Below are 20,078 nucleotides of genomic sequence, written 5' to 3'. Positions count from 1 at the left end.
AAATATAAAAAATTTATTCCAACACGAAAAAAAGCAGTAAATAACACTTATATAATATAATAGAACATGTTTATTTATTGAGATGCCCCTATGGACCTTGTTATAGGAGGTAAAGATCAGGAGAAGTAAACATGAAGTGTAATTATGAATACTGATGTTAAATTAAGCTATGATGAGTTTTCACTGTTAATTTACCATCTCAATTAAATGTCGATGCCTCCATGACCAAGTTAAGCAGATGAGACTGAGGACAACTATGTAGAAGAAAAGATGTTCACTTTGTCTAATATGTAGCTTGACAGAGTTCCCCATGTGTGTCCTGGTGTTCTCATGTTTCCTTACCTCCTCATCCCTCACTCCCGTAACTGTCCGTGCTGGATCTGTCCCCGTTGTTTTAAAAAGGTTAAATACGTTATTAGCATGACGTCATCTAGCTAGCCAAACCTGTCTGGTGTACAGCTAGTACACGAGCACGAGCAGACGAGCACACAGGCGGAGAGGACGAGCAGGAAAAGCATATATTTTGCGCAGATATCATATTTTACACATATTACTGGGTACATTCCATAGTTCAAAAACACAAATATTGACAATTTGTATAATTTATGATTATTATAAGTTTTTTTTGTGTAGCTCAAGGTGGGGCCAGGCCCCATGGCCCTCTATTGGCCAGCCGGCACTGGTTATGAACCTAAACATATTATAATTAACCTCAACAACGAACATGGCTATTGTTAGTACTCACAGCTGTCAACTTAGCAGCTTGTGGAAGACTCCGGCGACCCACAATGAGTGCAATGGCAGAGCGAGCGCAGGCAGGCAGGCAGGTAGGTGGGCAATAAAATAATTGGACGAGTTTAATGCAGTCCTGGAATAGCCACAGATAGCAGATGTTTTATTTTTTTTGTCAGAGCATTTCATTTAATAAATGCTTGTGCCTGCTGTGCTTTGTAAGGGATAAGCCGTGGTTGAAGGTTGCACCTAACAGGGTTAGGTGAGAGCAAATATTTAACAAGAATGGCAGACTGACGTAGGAACTATCTGGCAAGGTGAATGTGGCAGAGCTGAGTCTTTGCAGAAGTCTTGGTTATGGGATTGGTTGCAGACACACACACACACACACACACACACACACACACACACACACACATACACTCACAGAGAAGAGAGAGAGAGACACTCAGAAAGATGTCCCAGGAGCAGATTACCAGAATGACGTCTCCCTAACATATATAACGTTGTCAATAAACTAAACCAACAATTAAAATCTAAGTAGAGAGAAAAAAGGTAACTTTAAAAACTGTGTCTACGCATCCTTCTTCCCAAATGTAGCCAATACGTGCGTGTCAGTATTTTCATGAGGTGAGCGGGGACAACAAAATATTTTCAGGAAATGTTTTTGTGATTTCTTGGTAATATGGCAGCAAAATTCCAGGATACAATTTCATCTTTGCGTCACATCACAAAGAGAAATGTAACTGATCCTCACTATGATCACTACTGATCGTCACTATGGCACGAGTAAAGAGTTGATGTATTTCATATTTCTCGACAAACAACACAAGTACTTCCTCAAACTCTAAGTCCATTGTTTGATATTGTGGGCCAGGTGAAGTGGGTGGCAGATGGCACAATGACACTATTAAAAAAAAAAAGTGTGATCTCAAAGGACAGTGACGCAATACTTTGAACACGGGATTTGTGTTGGTTTATTTTAGCCTTAAGTTGCATTTTGAATGCCTAAGATAATATATTTTTGTAATATTTAGTGAATGTATACAGTTTTGGAGAGAAATTGTGTATTCCTGGTGGAGCTTTCATGTCCCTTTTTTTTATCCACTCAATTCATGTTTGTTTTCCCTTCACTTTCTTTTGTCCTATATCCAGAAAATGTCATTTATATTTCCCATTTTCCATATCTATACTCATCTATACCACATCCAGTTTTTAAAAAGAAACGTGGTTCTCCCAGATGAGACTGGGAAAACATACTTTGTTGAGAGTCCAGGGAACATGCTGGGAACGTGTTAATTATTAACTAGTTATTTCTTTTAAGCTGCACTTCCTCTAACATTTCTTCGGCTTAGTATTAAGTTACACAAAATGCACACCTGTGTGGACAAAAGAGGCTTTGGGTGCTTCGTCTGATAGGGAGATGGGGGTGTAATGGCTTTGATGGGAAGTTGAGGTTGTATGCATGTGTGTTTGTGAAAGAGAGAGAGAGAGAGAGAGAGAGAGAGAGAGAGAGAGAGAGACAAGCTGTTTGCCGTGGAAGTGGAGGGCAGAGAGGTGGGATGAAGGAATTCAGAAGGGTGTTCCCTGTTTAAGCAATAAAGGTCGTTCGAGAAACTCCTCTGAGTAAAATGCAGAATTTTCAGACATCTAGAACACTTTTCTCCAGCTCACTAATCTTCAGATGCTTTTCTGACAAGGAGTGACAGCTACTTCACAGGTGAGGAAGAGTACAGTGGTGGGAGGAATGATGTCTGTGTGTGTTGTTATGGTGTTTTTTTTCTGTCATAGCTACATTATAACTAATGTGTTTGTATTGCAATTCTCCAGCAACAAAATCATTCTGTGGGAGAATTGAAGAATGAATGCCATGCTGTCAGAGTAGTGATTTTGATATACTGTATGTGGTGGTGCATACAAACTCAGCCAACTCAAAAAAGAACGATGATCATCCTTATCAGACATAACGCTTTAAAGGAAAGATCCCGATTTTAAATTCATGTTATTCAGCAGCACGACTTAGTACGACTTAAGAATATGTTTTGCTTGTAAGAGACTGTATTTGTATTTCAATTGGACGACAGATGTTTTTCTATGTTCATGATGTTTTTGCTTCGTTCAAAATTGATCTTAAAATTAAATGAAATGCTTCAAAGTAATGTTTCAAAAGCTCCCTGCTTAGGTTTCTGAGAAGTTTGCACATAATTTGAATCTGTTGGCACATTGTTTGCAAGTCAATGAGAAATGAAATGGTTCCAACATTTTCCAAAGATGCTGTTAGAGAATAAGTAATAGAATGGAATGATTTTAACTTCAGTTCCCTAAGTCGGCACATCATAATCATATTGTGAAGGCAGAAATCACAGCGATAGTCCAAATAGATCTGTTAATATGTAATCCATCCGGATTATAAACTGTTCAGGAGCAGTCTACTTAGCTGCCCTTGAGCTCAGTTTAAAAAGAACAAAGAAACATTTTAACAGCAACAGGTGGTTTAACTGACAAAGTAATGGAGACTAACGAAAGAATAACCTTCACTAGGATGAAATGGACTGTGTGTTTGGCTGTCGTGCCGTGAGAGCTGATGTGATTATGAACAAAATGAAGCAGCTTGACTCAGTAGAACAATAAAAGCCCAGAGTCAAACAAGAGCGCACAATAGATTTATTAGATCCCTGAATTGAATCTCATCTTCTCCTTTATAACTTGTGCAAACATCTTGTCAGCCACTGTTCAATCATGTCGGACTGTCAGACAGGATAAACATCGTTACTGCACAATATTCATTGGATTTGCAGTGTAAACTCTGTGGGAAATGTGCCATATTTGAGGGAATGGAAAATGAGAGATTTACCGTACATACAGATGATTTTATTGTGGCCCACCAATTTATAAACTGGTATCTACATGACACTGTATTGACTTTAACTAGGTCCAGTCAGGCAAACACACAAAAAGAGGTCATGCACCAAATGTAACACCAAGGTGGAGCCTCTAAATGTTCCGGCAACTTTATGGCAACCTGATTATCAACAAGGTTAACCGAGGTTATTGACTGAAAGAGACCTTGTGTGGAGAACGTTCAGAGGTCGTTAGCTTCAAACTGATCCCCTCAGATAGCTCTATCTGTATGTACCTACCCTCATTTATACATCCATCTCTCTATCTATTTCCGCATACGTATACTCTGAGACAACAACTGAGTCCATCGTCCAAGTTTTATGAGTGAGGACAGGTTGAGGGTCAGCTGTAAGATTCATTACATTAATAGTTCAGGTACAGCGACACAATCAGCTTCTGTTTCAAACAGTGGCTCCTTCTGTTCAGCCAACCTCAGTCTCTCACACTCCCAATCAAGCGCTTTTTCCCCTCAGTTGTCTATGCTCAGTGTCCCATAACATTCACAGTGGCGTCATTTTTAGAAGCACTGACCTATTGACCTTTGACTGCATCCTCCAGAGGTAATTTAACACTTCAGTGACAAATAGGACAGCAATGTGCTGCTGTATTTATTATATGGGTTCATTACAGTAACCTAGAGAAAGAACTTTTCTGACATGTTTAATTCCGTTTTCTCATAACTTTGACTTCTGCATAGATGAAAGGCATATTTCAATATATTCTTTTCAATTCGAAATTTTCTGTTGGTCTGTCTGGTCAAGACTCATGATGAATTGCAGTAACTCAGAACACTCTAAACACTCAATCATTCCTGCGGAAAAGTCAGCACGTTAGCACTGTCATGGCACCATGTTTGCCTCCTGTACCTACAGCCTCACAGCTGCATGGCTCTTGTCACGGAGTGTATTTGTCATATTCCTGTTCCGATAATGCTGTGTAACGTGGCATGAGTCACAATTTGTTGTCAGGAACTCTTGACTGATACCAACCGACTTCTCATTAGACTGTCAAAACAAAAACAAAACAGGCGAGAAGAGAAACACACCTCAGCCTCAGGGCATGTTACTGTACACACATCAAACCACTGTTAACGTCATGTTGTGTCTGAGTTTGTAAGTATGCATATAAGTGAGACGCTGTGCCACGTCTTGTTTTTTTGCATGTATTTGTATCTGTGCAGACACATGGCTGTGTTGGTGTATGTTTAGGTAAAATTTGAGAGGCAAAGAGCCACTGGAGGGGAGCTAAGGAGTAAAGGACACAAAAGCGGGGCAAAAAAAAGAGATGGTGTGCTTTATGTCCAGAGGGTTTAAACCTTTGGAGTGGGAGGAGAGACAGTGACAGAGAGAGGAGGGTTCAAGTTTCAGGTTACCTGGATTACTTCAGTTTTGTTTTGTTTTGTCAGCAGGGCTCGGTCATTCAAAAACAGCTCTCTCTGAATCTGCGTAGTGTCGGAACACAGGGCTACAAACAAGCCTTCTCTAATACTTCCTTGGGGTCTCAAAGAGGGGCAAGTCAGGCACCCTTCAAGCCGGATTTAGTTACACTGCTGTAGAAAGAAAAGGGTGTGGGAGAGAGAGAGAGAGAGAGAGAGAGAGAGAAACCAGGTTTTATAGTTGAAGCCAGTGGAGCGAGAGGGTGGATAGGGTGAGAGGAAGAGGACGAAGGACATCCAGGGGAGAGTGAGTTACTGGGGAGTCCCACCGCCATTGAAGGAGGGCAGTGATTTTTACTCTGTGCTCTGTCAGAAAAGACAAAAAGGACAGCTACATCATGCGGGTGAGTGCAACTGGAAGTAGAATCATTGTTTTGCACTGGAAGGGTCCATTTGAATATTTGCCCACGTGCTTGATATGGTATCGTATCACAGGTGTGTGATCAGCTGCAGCTTCTGGTGCAGTAAGGAACATGTTGGTTCATATTGACACAGCTGATTCTCATTATATCTATTCTATATTATATCTAGCAGTTGTGAGTTTATTTTACCTGTTTTACAGGTAAAATAACATTTTTTTACACCTTTTTCAGAATGTATGTGTGCACCAGCCATCTCATTATGTGAATGAGCGTATATGTATGGGCCTTCTTGTGTGTTAGTGAGTAAATCCTGCTCAACACTAAATAAGGTGTTCACTTCTGCCCTTATAAAAGGTACATGTGTGCTTGTCTGTGCCTCTAAATAACATGTACAGTGCAGTGGAAAGGAACATCTGTAGGAGGACAATAAAGTTGTGAGTCAAAAAGTCATCAAGTCGGCTAAACGTGCGGACTGCACTGATCTCTGACTTTTGATTAAAGCTCGTACAACATGGCACGCGTATAGCTTCTCAAAAGCTCTTTGTGAACGTGTCAGTTCAGAGGAACATAATCCAACAAGGCAGAGAAGTAGAAAGGGGAAAACATGTTAAAGCTTTAATCTGTTCAGTCTGACCACAGTTATACTTTTTCAATGGAGCACATCAGGTGTTAATGCCGAAGTAAGTCGTGGGATATAGTAATGCTTAGCTATCTGATTGATTTGAAATACTGCTCTGGCTCCTGAAACCGCTTGTGTTAGTCATAGTACAAATTATGACATTTAAGCTTTCCAGAAGGCACTTATATGTCATGGTATGACAAAACAGAACTTGCATTTTCAGGTATGTGTTTGTTCACTCTTGGCAACATGACTCTTTAGCTACCTTTCTGGTTTCCCAGGCAGGCGGACCTCCCACTGTTTTGTGCTGTGTTATTCATCTCGCCTTTAATGCTCTCTCGCTGATTCAGTTCATCAGGGAATGATAAGCTGGTTTTTATATTGAGATTTCTGGTATCAGTGATGAGTGTTTATGATTCTTTTGAGGGTGTCTATTAACCGGCCTATGTTAAAATCAAGCGTTTAGTTTACATAGAGGGCTCACTATAGTGCAGGTTTTTTTAATTTCGATTTTTTTTTTTAAGCTCCATGCTGTACTGTGTGTGTGGCATCAGTGTGAGGCCAAAACTCTGAACTTTACTTACAAAAAACTTTCAAAAATAAGGGTGAATTTTCAAACATTTGGGGAAAATGTGAAGAGAAGGTATGTCAGGATCACATTACATCCTGTTCCATAAAGTGAAACGTATCTGACTTTAAACTAAATATATGACACCAAATAGCATTTTTAAGATTATTGAGTACAACTCTTATGTTGCATACCAAAGTGCTGCAGGGGTTAATGCACACAAGCGAAACATTCCTTGTTTCAAGAACTTTGAGGGAGATTGGACGTCACAACATGTACAATAAAGAACAGAGTGTCTGGGTCTTTGACGTATGCAGCTTTAATGTTTTCAGTTGGACATGACCAGTTGAAATGTCTTATATAAGAGTGTCTCAGGTAGTTTCTCACCAAACCAGTCTCAGCCAGCACAGCTGACTCATAGCCTGATAAAATAAGCTCCCCGATGAAAAAAAAAAAACCCTGACCTCTCTGTAGAGAGTCTATATACTTTGCTTGTTCTTTACATTTGACTGACGAGAGCAGACTGTGGACATGAAACAGAGATGAGATTTCAAAACTTCTCTTGCATCAAAGTTATTATTTAAATGAGGTAGGCCTAACTAGTAGAATGAGCCTGGTGGTAAATACATTTGCAAATTAGGAAATGTACCCAATACTTTAAAACAGAAGTGAAAACTATAGAATAGTATAACAGTGTTCCCTGTTAGCTGTTTTGTTTAGCTGTGGTTCTAGCATTTCCTCATTTAGTCTAGTCATCAAAGATTCTGCACTAAATCCCAAACAAAGTATTGTCTGACATATACTGTATACTGTAAATGTGTGTGTACTACAAACAGTGAATGAAAAGCTGGGCAGACAAGACAAGGGAAGAACAGCAGGTAGACGACAAGTGCTCCTCAAACCATCAGTTAGTTACTTTATACCATCTGCTGAAATCCTCCAAATAGGCCAGTCAGCAGCCATAGTGATGTTTAGCTATATGCACTATACCGACTACAGGAGATGCACTGAGAGTAACACACAAAAAGTGAAAGAGCCACTACACAGAGGACCTCAGAGGACCAGAACATGGGTTCAGGTTAAATAATTTCAGTGGCCCTTTACAGTGGGTTATTTGAGAATGTGTCACAGCCAATATTGAGTCGATCCTTTTTTCCCTTTACAATTGTAAACGATCTGTCCGAGCTAGTAGGGATTCACTCACTAGTTGTGTCCAAATTCACACACAAGAGAAAACACTAACAGCCCTCTTTAGCGTGAAATTGGACGATGCAGCTGCTGGACACTTGTACTCAATATCCCATAATCCAGTGAGCCCTCCTCAGAGTATTCAGCTTTATCCACAGGTGGAGTCATGAAATATAATGTGATATCAAGTAACTTGAAAATGCAAAAACACAATACCCGTACCTCATTGAAAATGGAAAAAAAGAAACTAAGAAACCAAATTAGTTCATATTACATTACTCATTACAATCTAAAGGCTATAAATGCTGTTTTTCAAAATAAAATGTCCTAAATGACAATGTGAAACAATGTGAAAGGAGTTGCTCGAAGTGATAAATAGCTCCCCTTGGCTTTACCAAGCTTTATAAATTGCAGCAGGAACGAGTCCTAAACCCCAGAAATTAACGTTTGCATTTTTTTGCATTTCCGGGTCGCGTCTCGAAGTCAATTGTTTTTTGTTGCGTGGAATGAGGTTAACACGAGATTTTGAAGTTTTGTTGTCGGACATGAAATACGCAGGTAAATATCCCAGTCGTGAATTGTGAAGCTGTTTACGTGTCTTTAAAAAAAGGCTGTTGCTTACAAGTGAGTAAATTAGACTACAAAACGCCAAACACTAGTTTGCTTTGATTTAGTGACGTTGAGGTCATGCGACCGTGTAGTTCGTTTATTCGTTTTGTTTTTTTTATTCTGGTGATTGCATTTACGCATTTACTTGTATGTATCATAAACGTTTGTTTGCACCAGACAGCAGACAGACACAGTTGGCCACTTACTGGTGAACAGAAGCATTTAGCGGCTTGAGAGCCAGATATTTCCTGTGGTTTTTAACAATTGTAATTTTGCCTACACACATACAATGTACATGCAATAATGCAACTGTGATGCTGCTGATATCTTCCTGGAGGATACAGTAGCATGAGGCTTTAACCTGGCTCCTGTGGCTACACCACCTTGCAACATTACAATGTGTTCTGTCTCCACAATATCAGCTGCATATGAATGGAAGACACACATGAGGTCCCAATAGACGCTGCCACACTACGCCCTCACAATATTGTACAGTCAGACTCTATTAATTTCATGGTGGGGTGGAGGAGTCTGTCCAATAACAGATTACGGGAACTGCCTGTGGAGCGACGGTCTGTGGCACACTATGTTCCATGTTGGTAATCCTTTTGTGGCTCCTCACCTGAATATGCATTGTATTATACACCTGTTTCACCCATGACTCACGTTTTTGTGTTTTGTAGTACTGTGGATGTAGATGCAACTTATTCTCACATGTGTTTTCACCTGGAAATAAACACAAAAGGCCCATCCAAACAGATCATGCGCTTGGATAATTACATGGAAATCAATGGATCACCTCCACCTAGAAATACACACACTGTATATTTTCTCTCAAGCCACGCAATGTTTTGTTTCGACACCTGTGCTAACCTTGTCTTATGTATCCTTGATATTCCTTCCACAGACGATCACCCAGGTGCCTGAGGAAAGCACTAGACCACTGAATCCCAGCCAGGCAGGTAAGCTGTCGTTTGGGGTTGGCTTCATGTAATTATATATATATATATATATGTTGCTTTATGAATATCATCCCCTTTTTTTCTATCATTTCCTCCCTTATGTATCTTTTTTCTTCTCAGTGGTTCCACGGCCAGGCCGCCACAGAACGCCCATGACAGCTCCAAAGACTCCGAAAGAGAAGGCGTCTAAGAGAAAGAAAGTGTTGCTTACTGTCCTGGCAGTTGTGGTCTTACTGGGCATACTGGTCACTGCAGCATACTTCAGTGAGTCCCAATTCTTGAAAGTAGTTTCTTCCACGACGGACAAACGCAAACACCACAAAATGGCAGGCCCAACAGGCCCTTCCCTCATATTTCCATCAGCTTTCACTGTTTGGATACTAGAGAAACATGTTTAGCAAAGGTGTAAAATTCATGACAGAATTCAGTGTCTTTGTTCTGCCCTTCCCTTCACAATGTGCCTCTCTGTTTCCCTCCAGTAAAGCAGCTGATTGACAGCAAATATTTCTTCTGCAAGAGTTCCGTGAAGTTCATCCCATTAGACAAAGCCTGTGACGGGAAAGATGACTGCTCTGGAGGAGAGGATGAAATTACATGTTTGGCAAGATATACCGCCAACACTACCTTTCCAGGTAAAAGAAAACACCTGACTCTGTCGCTTTGTCATCACGGACACAAAAACAACGCTTGAAAAAAAATAAATAATAAAAAAATAAAATAATAATTAATCTCCCTTTTTGTTCCATTTCTCCCTGCAGTGCGTCTCATGACAGGGCAGCGGGTCCTGCAGGTGTACAGTCGCGGCCAAGGCTGGCGGAGTGTGTGTAGCGACAACTGGAGCAAGCAGTACACAGAGAAAGCATGCAAACAACTAGGCTACACAAAGTGAGTTTACACATGAATATCAGATTGCTTCCATTGCAAAGTTTGTCTCGCTAATTTAATGTGTTATTTGACCTGAAATCAAGTCTTACACCCCTCCCCCTTCTGTCTAAACAGTGAACCTCGTAGCGCCAGTGTCCCAGTGGACACCTTGACGTCTTCCCTGAAAAAAGGACCATTCACAGCTATCAGGCCTGGTACCACGAACAAACCCATACATCAGGCTACCATAGACCAGTGAGTAAGGCATCTGTCATGAAATAGGAAAAATCACTGTTGACATCAGACCTGAAGTCATCTAAAATATCAGTGCTGCTCAGGAAACTCTGTGTGCTGTTGCTGTTGACATTACTTTCATGTCAAGAGAGACAAAGACACAGCTGTTGACAGAGAGCTGATTCCCATCTGAACTAAAAAGTGTCTGTTGTCTTGAAAATAAAAGCAATATGCACTTCCCTCTTCCTGTGTTTGAAAAATTCTCTTTCCCTGTTCAGCTTTTTGCTCTTGCTCTCCCCCTTCATTTCTCTTCTCGCTGATGTCTGTTCTCACAGTTTCTGTTCCTAAAAGACAAAACAATCCCACAGTTTTTGTTCTCTCTTTCTCATCTCTTATGCAAGTGAACAAAAAGATAGGTAGTTTACTCAAACAAAGCAGAAGAGAAACAGAGACAAAGTTCAGCATGGGTGAATTTTGGTCAACATTTGACTGTGTATTTTGTCTGTTTGGCTAATTTTTGAGTCGCTATTTGTGGCGCCATGTGCAACTCTAAATATTTGGTGAATGCATTTTGTTTCCCCAACAGCAGTGTATGCAGATCTGGATCTGTGGTATCTTTAACATGTTCAGGTGCGTTTTTATTTTTTGAAAAAAACAACCACCGTCACTAACTTTTTAGCAGAGTAAGAGTCGTGGTTAGTGGGTGGAGATGACAGTTGTAGGACCAGTTTTACACTAACAGGCCCATACTCGTCTAGCAGCAAAACTCCTTAGCAACATGAGATGTTTTTTTTTTTTTTTAAGTTGAGGACAGGGAAACACCTTATCTTACCTGACCTTTACTGTTCGAATAGAAGGATCTAGATGGATAAAAAAAAAAAACATGCAATACAAGTTAGATTGAAATGGACCACAGTAAATGCAATGATCTTAACAAGATAACTTTGTTCATCAGACTGTGGAGAGGCGGGCCCTGGGGGCCGCATTGTCGGGGGTGCAGATGCTGACATTACGAACTGGCCCTGGCAGGTTAGCCTGCAACAGGGGGGCCATCACACATGTGGAGGCACACTGGTGTCACCGCTTTGGGTCGTCACTGCCGCCCACTGCTTTACCAGGTGAGTGTAGTTTCCATAAATACCATTTCCAATGAATATCCTTTTGTGGTAAACATCATGAACTCATGCTCACACCTCCTCCCCACTCTCTTCCGTTGGGCCTTGCAGTAGTAAAAAGGAGGTGAGTCGCTGGAGAGTGGTGTCAGGCAAGACATACATGGGCACACTTGGAGGTTCCTATGTGGACAGGATCATAATGAATGGAGACTATGACCCAGCACGAAACGACTACGACATTGCACTGATGAGACTCAGCAGCCCAATCACAGTGGGAGGTTAGTTTTATTTGTTACTCCATAAAAACATGGATTGGTATGTGTATTAGTATGCGGTTTAACTGACCTTGTGGAGACTGTAGTTGAAATTTAAACCTGAACAGTTCTGAGAAGGGGGAGTGAGGAGTACGTGGGCTTTACTCTATTGCCCTCTTGTGGTGTGTACGTCAAACGGCACGCTCTTTACTCTGAATCAAACTCGGGCAGTGTGATCAACAGTCTAACTTTAACTGTACCATTAATTTGCCAAAGCTGTGACAAAAGCAAAATAATAAGAAGGCTAAAATGTTCATAATGAATGCCCTGTACCTGTCCTTCAGATGGCCGCAAGCCGGTTTGTCTACCTCCTAAAGCCTTTGGCCTTCTTCCCCCGGCCTCCATGATTGTGACTGGCTGGGGATACCTAGAGGAAAACGGTGAGAAACCTACACACTACCCCTCGTCATCATCAACTGTCACCTTGTGAACAAAAGTAGAAGTTACCTCTATCACTGAGTGTTGCATCCTTGTCCCTTCAGGTAAAGTCTCTCCTTCGCTTCAGAAGGCCAGGATCCCTCTGATAGACCACGCTAAGTGTTCCAGCCCCACAGTGTATGGTGATTTCATAACCCAGAGGATGCTCTGTGCTGGTTTACTGGAGGGGGGAGTGGATGCCTGCCAGGTAACAGTCCACTTAAATCCAGATTAAGACTGCAAATGAAATAATTAGTTGTAGTTTGTAAAATGGTGCAACATTGATGTTCTCTTCTCGCAAATGGTTTGGATATTCAGATGTTATAAATATGTTATTGTGCTGTTATGACTCCCAGGGGGACAGTGGGGGTCCTTTGGTGTACTTCACCTCCTCTAAATGGCATCTGGTTGGAGTGGTGAGCTGGGGCGTTGGCTGTGCTCGGAAGAAAAGGCCAGGTGTTTACTCCAACGTTGAAGAGATGTTGAACTGGATTCACACAGTCATTGAGGTACAGAATACAATATGATACATACAAAAATACGAGGACTGCAATACATTCAAAACCCGCCCTGATAATTTTAACTTCATCCCTCCAGAAAAACCCCTGAGGTCCTCCATCGTGAAGAGCAGCCACCTCGAGACTCCAGTCTGGTCTACCTTGGACAGCCCGTGAAACTAACAGAAAGCTTTTAATTCAGTGTGGCTGACTGAAGATGGGGAGACAGAAGTAGAGAGGGGAAGTTTAAGATCAATCTCAGCAGCAACACAGAATATATTTTAAACACAGCCATATGCAAGAACACACACACACACACACACACACTTTACAAAACTTATTTCAGGCGTTTGTGCCATTTCAGGTTTTTATCTCAGGGGAGATTATTTATGTCATGTGTCACTGGCTGGTCTGGGATGGTTTAAGCTTTTACAATGTTTTAATTTGACAGACCCAATTCACTGATTAGGGCAATATTTAAGAAAATAGTCATTGGTATTAAAGTGAGGACTTGGTAATAAGTGCACAACCTGTTTCGACTGGGAAGATTTTGGAGCTTACCAGACTGGCAGACCTTAACCATGATGTACTTTATTACTATGTGCTATGATTTTAGGTGTGCAATGTGTTCATACCGTAAACTGCTGATAGGAAAGGTGATAGACGGGGTAAAGCTGTGCTATGCTAATGTCAGTGTGAAGCCTCAGGTTAATATCCCCAATAAAAGTAATTCAAAGTCCAGGAGTTTAAGGCATGTATGGTGCTGATTCAGTTGATCTGACGTGTTACCTGATCACAGGGAACATTTACCTTTTTATTCAACACAAATGTTGTGCTCACTTCCCACAACAAATTTATTTAAATGAGCACTTTAAGTGGAACGTGAGAATTACTTGACCTTACTGTATGTACAGCTGATTAAAGTCTAATAATGCACTGAAGACTAAAACTCAATACACACTGTTCTGTTCTCATAGTGCCTCCACAATGAGTTTCAAAGTGCCAACTCGCACCACGGCCAGAATATTCAGGGTGGTGTTTACAGAGGTTTTCCTATCACAACTAAAAGAAATTAAAATGCAAATAAATATTATTTCCTAAAGTTTGACTGTGAGCAACAGAGATTATATTATGTTAATTTGTAAAAATGTGCACACTCAGGCAAAACCCGTTTTATTTCTTGATTTTAATCGTTCCATTTGTAGCAAAGTAAAAGGATACATCTACCTGTGTTTCTGGTTTATATATAATTCTCTAGTCTATGGAGATCTACACAATTAGTTTAAATTGGCCCCTCTGAATTTAAAAACTAGTATATACGTTGTTTAATTACTATATATATATATATATATATATACACACACAGAAACGGCATTTCTTTCCAGATTTGGTGCATGCCACGGTGGCTGATAACATTTGACTGTATATATGGTACATTGTGTTGATTTTTATATACCTGTAAATAGGTTGTAAATACAATAAAGACATTCTTATGTAACTTGCCAATTGTTTTGTCACACAATTGCAAATGTATGTGCTGGAAACTGGATCTCTCTCTCTCCTTGTTCCATTCAGTGTTACTCTCCTCCCAAGCACACATCCTCTAACCTTAAAGTTAACAAAGGTGACAACAGGGAACAGAATTTATAAATTACGCTCAAAAGATGATCCAAATGACAACCGTTATCTCATATTTCAGGAACATTACTTAGAACGACACGGTATTGCGTATGAAAGACGGATTCTTCCACCGTCACCCAATGTTAAAAAATAAGGAGACAGTTGATTATGAATGAAAAAACATTTATTTCCTGAATATCAGAGAGCTATAAAGGCCAATGACAAAACCCAACTTGAATCAGTGTTGACGTACAGTAGCACATGTGCTGCACCAGTTGAAAGGTTCAGGTGGTGTCTTGTCTGAAAGCCATGTCCCCCATGGCCCCCTAAAGCCTTTATCCTTCACCAAAACAGATTGATTGGACAGTTTTACACCAAGCAGTAGCTCATCAACTTCATTATCTATTGTCAACAACAGGAGGACTGAGTGCTGAGAAAATTGAACATACACTTTAAAGTCCTTCAGAACAGGTTGCAGCAGCAGCTCACATGCTAATTAGCATTTACAGATTTTTGGGGAAATCAACAACATTAACAAGAGTTACATGATAGAAGCACTTATGTTATCTCCTTGAACGACGGCTGGGGCCTTTGAATGGGTCCTGGTCAAGAAAAAAAAGAAAAGGAGATGGAAAAGAGATTACAACATTCGCATTGTTAAGATAATCAAGTAGAGTTAAATACATTTTTGGCAAGCAAATATAAAATGGATCATGGGAGATTAAGTGTAGGGGTACACATTTTTGTCGAGATTGTAATACTAAAAGATATGAGGACTTCAGATTGGTTTAAATCTTTTTCTCCGATCTCTTTTTACCTCATCATCACTGTCATCAAATGCAACTCCTCTAGATGACTGGCTCTGGCTCTGAGAGCTGTACTTGGTGAAGGACGATGACGCCGATGCTGTCCTGTAGTCAGCAAAGGAAGGAGCCAGGGTAAAACAAATGATCAAAAGAAGCGTCACAGATTTTAAATATAAAGTAAGGCACAGAGAGGATGAATCCAGCATGGACAGCTGCGTGTCTCTGCAGGTTTTTCTCTTCATAATGTACTGGACCACCACATTGTAGACCGAACACAGACATACCTTGGAGGGGGTCGGGTAGCTTTCATTACGGGCATATCTTCATCAGAGTCATCAATGATCACCTGGAGATGGATAGAGATGCAAAGCAAGTTCAGCGGAAGGTACAGTTTACATATTGTAGGTGTGTGTGTGTGTGTGTGTGTGTGTGTGTGTGTGTGTCATCATTTGACTTACTTCATCTGCAGTCCGGGATGATCTCTGGGATGGAGCTTGAAATGCTGAATAATGAGGTATAAAGAAGTGGGAAGAGAGACAGGTTGAAGTCAAGGAAGACATTTAAAGTGATGCCACAGTCTGGCACATAAGTGTTGTCTACAGAACGTTAACTGTGCGTCTATAGATCTCCACACACACACACACACACACACACATAATGTCACACTCTCCTACCTTGCATAATGCTCCTGCTCTGGGTTGTTGCTGAGGATTTCTGGGAACGGCCCCGACCAGCTGGCTTTGGTTCAGAGGCAGTTGCACCTGGGTGGACAGATGAACAACTCAGAACAAGGATTTATGATGCAATGCACATCTTCATATATATATATACTGTGCGTCTACTATTTACCACTGTCGTACTCTCGCTGCACCTCTACTTTTACTACATCTTCGTGACAGATACTATGATAACTCACCTCTCCCCCTTCCCCGGCCACCCCGCCCCCTGCCTCCTCGTCCTCGGCCTCGTGTGGGGGGAGAAAACGGGGCCGAGCCTTCGTCAGAGTCCAAAGCCAGCTCATTGGATATATCAGAGTCTGCAGGCTCATTGCCACGCTCCAAACGTTGAGCTTTGGCTCTGTTGATAGCCTGAGAGATGGAGAGATGAAGCGCACACAGTGTAACACAACAGACCACACAACATTTAAGGCTTGTGTGCAATCATTACTTACTTCTTTGATTTCATTCTCTTCCTCGGTTGTGTTCTTTTTGGAGTCTCTGAATCGCCGGATCTGAAAGTGTAGAAGCATGCATTCTTTTAATGATGTGCAACATTACCATCCTCTGTCCTACTTCCCATGCTAGCCCCAGCCTTTACCTCAGCGTCTATATCCTGCTCCGTGGTTACTCCTCTGGCCTGGAGGTGGCGCTGTGTCCTCTCTAACTGGTAAGTGATCAGCTCCTCAATGGCGTCTTTCTCATCTTTGTCTACAAACTCCCGAATTGCCTTCCCCATGCCCTGCTCCGTCAGAAGGGACAGCTGCACTGTCTGTGGAGATATGCACACACTTTTTAAGAAAAATAAGAAAGAAAATTCAACAGAAACAGTAGATAAGTGTTATGAAACCCTGTAAGTGTGTGAATGTAAATCTGTGTGTGCAGTACCTGTTCGGTCGCCTCAAAGTACTGTTTGACCAGGTCCTCCACTCTCAGCCCCTCTACTGCGGGGGTTTTTAACAGTTTGCCGTAGTCCAAATTGACCTCATCTAAAAAGCACAAAGATTGAAACATGTCAAGTGCTGTAAATCAACCAATGGTGTATACTGTAGATCCATAGCTGTGTATTTAGTGAGTCAGACCCTTGATGTCCTCCTTCTGCTCGCGGCGTCTGAGAAAGTGAATGAGGTCTTTTGGGTTGGCTACGCGGTCCACAAACTTCTGACTGAAGCGAGAAGTGTTAAACGTCTCAAAGCCTCCACTGTAGTCCACCTGGGAAGGCAATGAAGACGATGAATTTGACTGCAGAGCGAATGGGAAGGTGTGTGCACACGCTGCAAGTGTGTCCATCTTACCCTCAGGCGAATGAGAGGCTTTTCTGGGGTGAGCGGACATCCAAGTCTTTCTCTTTCAGCTTCTTCCAACATCTCTGTGACCTACAGAATGACCGGAAGATTAAGACACAGATATAAGAGGACAGATGAGGACACGGATGGTAAGATGAGCTATGGAAGTTTGCTGGTGACTTTTAAGTGTTACCTTTGCATAGCACAAGTTCTCCACCTTCTTTGTGACCTGGGGTGTATCAGGTGTGAAGAGGTCTTGGTAGTCAGCCAGCACCACATCTTGGATGAAGAACTGACGCACCGTCTTTAGGGGGATCTTTTGCAGGTTCATCTTACGACCCTTCACCCTCAGCAGCCCTATGTGCCTATATCCACACAAACAGAGTGTTTGGGCCACTTTATCTCTTTAAGAATATAGAGTACTGTCCATTGTGAGTATGTGTGTATTTGTTTGTACTTCTTGGTCGCCTCTCCAAGGGACAGGGAGGTGGCTACAGAGCTGCCAGGCTGTGTCACATAGAAGAGCTGCTGTTCATTTCTGGTTGGCGCAATCAAACACTCGTGCTCATGGCCCCAAACCACCAAGTCGAGAAATTCATCCAGGAACTGCTCAGGGATGTAGTTAGTGGGTCCGTGTTTACTCCTAGAGAAGACACGTAGGCAGACAAGACAACAATTCAAAACAATTCACAAAGTGTATTGAGAAAATATAGTGGTTTGAATCCCGAAACCACAAACATGCACACACCTGTTCTGGTGGATGGTGAAGAGGTTAAACCACTCATCTTGGTCTTCTTTGGGACGAAGCATCGTTACCTGGTTGTTGACAAACATCCTGTACAAGCGCTCATCTGGGATAGAGCCTAAACACAAATGCATTAAATATGTTAGACCAAAACATGAATCGGTTTACTAATCTTGGCGGAACACAGACAAAGAATATTCTAGGAATGAGTATTTATAGTACACCGTGATACAAATAAACTCTTACCAAGACCAAATAAGGCTAGCTTGGTGCTGCCTTTCTGCATGAGGATGGGACTAATTTCTATCCTCTCCACTGACTGGGAGTGACCAAAGTGATTGACAAGACCAGAGGCACTCAGCAGATCCAACGCACACAAACCTTCAGCCTTGAGGGGGGGAAAAAAAAGAAACCGTGACAATAAAACAGACAGACACACACATGAACATACTTGGATAATAAGATCTTGTGTCCAATTATTTCTTTTATGCGGGACTCACAACTCACCCCAGTTGGGTCATCATGGTTACCATGAATGCTGAATGCAGGAATAGAGATGTTCAGGTTTTCATCCTGATAGTTAACCCAGGGGAACCTACAACACGTCAACAAACATCAAACGACATTAATGTAACAAGACGACAATGTTTTGGTAAAATGACCACACGAACGCAGCAGAACTGACTGAGTGGTGTTGAAGTTGACAGTCTGGTCACTGAGGATGTTGAACTGTATGGGTGTGTTTCCCATGCAGTATTGTCTTAGCATGGTGATGCAGCTGTGGAGGCATCGGCGTGACGGCTTGTTGTCGTGGAACAAATCACCACCCAGCAGGATGAAATCTACCTGCAAGCAAACAAGCAAATAGAGAGCAGTGGGTATTTAGAGCAGGTACACTTTCTTACGTCCATTCAAGCAGACAGAGACATGTTGAGTCATCCACGTACACATTCATCAACTTGTACGTACCTGATTTGTCTTGGCACATTTCAGGATTTCATCGAGTGTGGTGTAAGAGTCATTGCCACGAATAGCATCCTTCTCGAGGTAACCGAGGTGAATATCTGTAGCGATCAGGATCTTGAAGGTATCCTCATCATCCCTAGAAAAAAACACAGCACACAATACAACTCGTACATGACATTGTTTTGCACCCAGATTTAACTGTAAATCATCTAGATATAAAACATGTATTTGAGAAAAGCTTTGCAGGTATTTAAAAAACACTCACAAGGTGTTCTCTGAGGACATGATGATGTATGGAAATGGGATCTCACTCCTGACGGGTGGTCTGAAAATGCATTTAGACCAAAACATCTTGCTTAAAAAAGATTTCAGACACGCTATCGTGAGGAAAAACAATCATTCAATTATGAGACTAAGGAACACATTTGTACAAGTATTATGTTTATATGTAAGGAGCGAATATAAATACCACACATCAGCTAGGTCACAATGATAAAGACAGTATTAATTCATCAACAGACCATGAGCTATTCGTGGGAAATATTGCAGAATAAAAATAATATTTTTATCACGAGTTTCTGAAAGAAAGCCATGTTTACAACATGTGGGTCACCGAACAATACACGTTACGACGTAAAGCATTGCGTTATACTGTGTGATAGCTAGCTAGCTAGCTAGCTAATTATCCGTTAGTAAAGTCGTAGCTAACAGCAACATCTAAGTTACTGCCAGGATGGGTTAAGCTACCGTTAGCTTTCACTTTAGCTAGAAACGTTAGCTAACGTTAGGTGAGATGTATCAATGAGATAACGTTAGCTAACAGGCACTAAACTTTAGAGCTTACAAATCGGGTGTGTCTAACGTTAACCTACATGTCTATTGTACATTAGATAATAACGTTATTTGTATTGTATGCTATAAACTACAACCATACATCTATAACTACAACGTGGGAGAATCTTAACCCACCTCCTCTTGAGTTCAACAACTTGTAAACATGCGAGTAAAATCCCGGCAACTCTTGCAAACCCTCTCTCCCCGCCTCTCGCAGATGGATCATGGTTATTATAGTTTTATTATGAAACAGTAGTGTTCTAAACTCCTGAATAATCGCGGAAGAAG

The 20,078-nt window shown here is 41.4% G+C and overlaps 2 protein-coding genes across 2 annotated transcripts; one reads left to right on the top strand and one right to left on the bottom strand.

The window, feature by feature from the left end:
• Positions 1–5,406: 5,406 nt before the first annotated feature.
• tmprss4a (transmembrane serine protease 4a) lies at positions 5,407–14,323 on the top strand. Its single transcript, XM_076100587.1, has 13 exons — positions 5,407–5,412; positions 9,322–9,376; positions 9,497–9,640; positions 9,856–10,008; positions 10,135–10,261; positions 10,376–10,495; positions 11,061–11,104; positions 11,430–11,592; positions 11,701–11,867; positions 12,188–12,283; positions 12,386–12,528; positions 12,677–12,829; positions 12,918–14,323. The coding sequence occupies exons 1-13, from the start codon at positions 5,407–5,409 to the stop codon at positions 12,927–12,929; spliced, it is 1,383 nt and encodes a 460-aa protein (XP_075956702.1). The 3' UTR covers positions 12,930–14,323.
• Positions 14,324–14,603: 280 nt separating this feature from the next.
• Positions 14,604–20,012, bottom strand: mre11a (MRE11 homolog A, double strand break repair nuclease). Its single transcript, XM_076100460.1, has 20 exons — positions 19,926–20,012; positions 19,222–19,281; positions 18,960–19,092; positions 18,676–18,836; positions 18,498–18,585; positions 18,237–18,378; positions 17,994–18,108; positions 17,703–17,888; positions 17,439–17,610; positions 17,255–17,335; positions 17,042–17,171; positions 16,848–16,948; positions 16,561–16,731; positions 16,415–16,474; positions 16,160–16,331; positions 15,918–16,004; positions 15,702–15,745; positions 15,528–15,589; positions 15,255–15,348; positions 14,604–15,039 (listed from the first exon to the last, which is right to left on the bottom strand). The coding sequence occupies exons 2-20, from the start codon at positions 19,239–19,241 to the stop codon at positions 15,001–15,003; spliced, it is 2,058 nt and encodes a 685-aa protein (XP_075956575.1). The 5' UTR covers positions 19,242–19,281; positions 19,926–20,012; the 3' UTR covers positions 14,604–15,000.
• Positions 20,013–20,078: the final 66 nt, after the last annotated feature.

This window comes from Anarhichas minor, unplaced genomic scaffold (assembly GCF_050575085.1).
Source record: "Anarhichas minor isolate MPS153535 unplaced genomic scaffold, ASM5057508v1 ptg000026l, whole genome shotgun sequence".
NCBI lineage: Eukaryota > Metazoa > Chordata > Actinopteri > Perciformes > Anarhichadidae > Anarhichas > Anarhichas minor.
The sequence above is the reverse complement of the archived record's forward strand: the minus strand, read 5'-3'. Positions and strand labels throughout refer to the sequence as shown.

What these genes read in the sequence shown, in the direction of transcription:
- mre11a (XM_076100460.1), bottom strand. Translation starts at nt 19,241, where the DNA reads ATGTCCTCAGAGAACACCTT. An exon ending in GCTAGCCTTATTTGGTCTTG is followed by an intron (nt 18,109 to 18,236) that starts GTAAGAGTTTAT and finishes ATTTGTGTTTAG; the next exon opens with GCTCTATCCCAGATGAGCGC. An exon ending in AGCCTCTCATTCGCCTGAGG is followed by an intron (nt 17,172 to 17,254) that starts GTAAGATGGACA and finishes TTGCCTTCCCAG; the next exon opens with GTGGACTACAGTGGAGGCTT.
- tmprss4a (XM_076100587.1), top strand. An exon ending in CATCAGGCTACCATAGACCA is followed by an intron (nt 10,496 to 11,060) that starts GTGAGTAAGGCA and finishes TTTCCCCAACAG; the next exon opens with CAGTGTATGCAGATCTGGAT. An exon ending in GGGGAGTGGATGCCTGCCAG is followed by an intron (nt 12,529 to 12,676) that starts GTAACAGTCCAC and finishes TATGACTCCCAG; the next exon opens with GGGGACAGTGGGGGTCCTTT.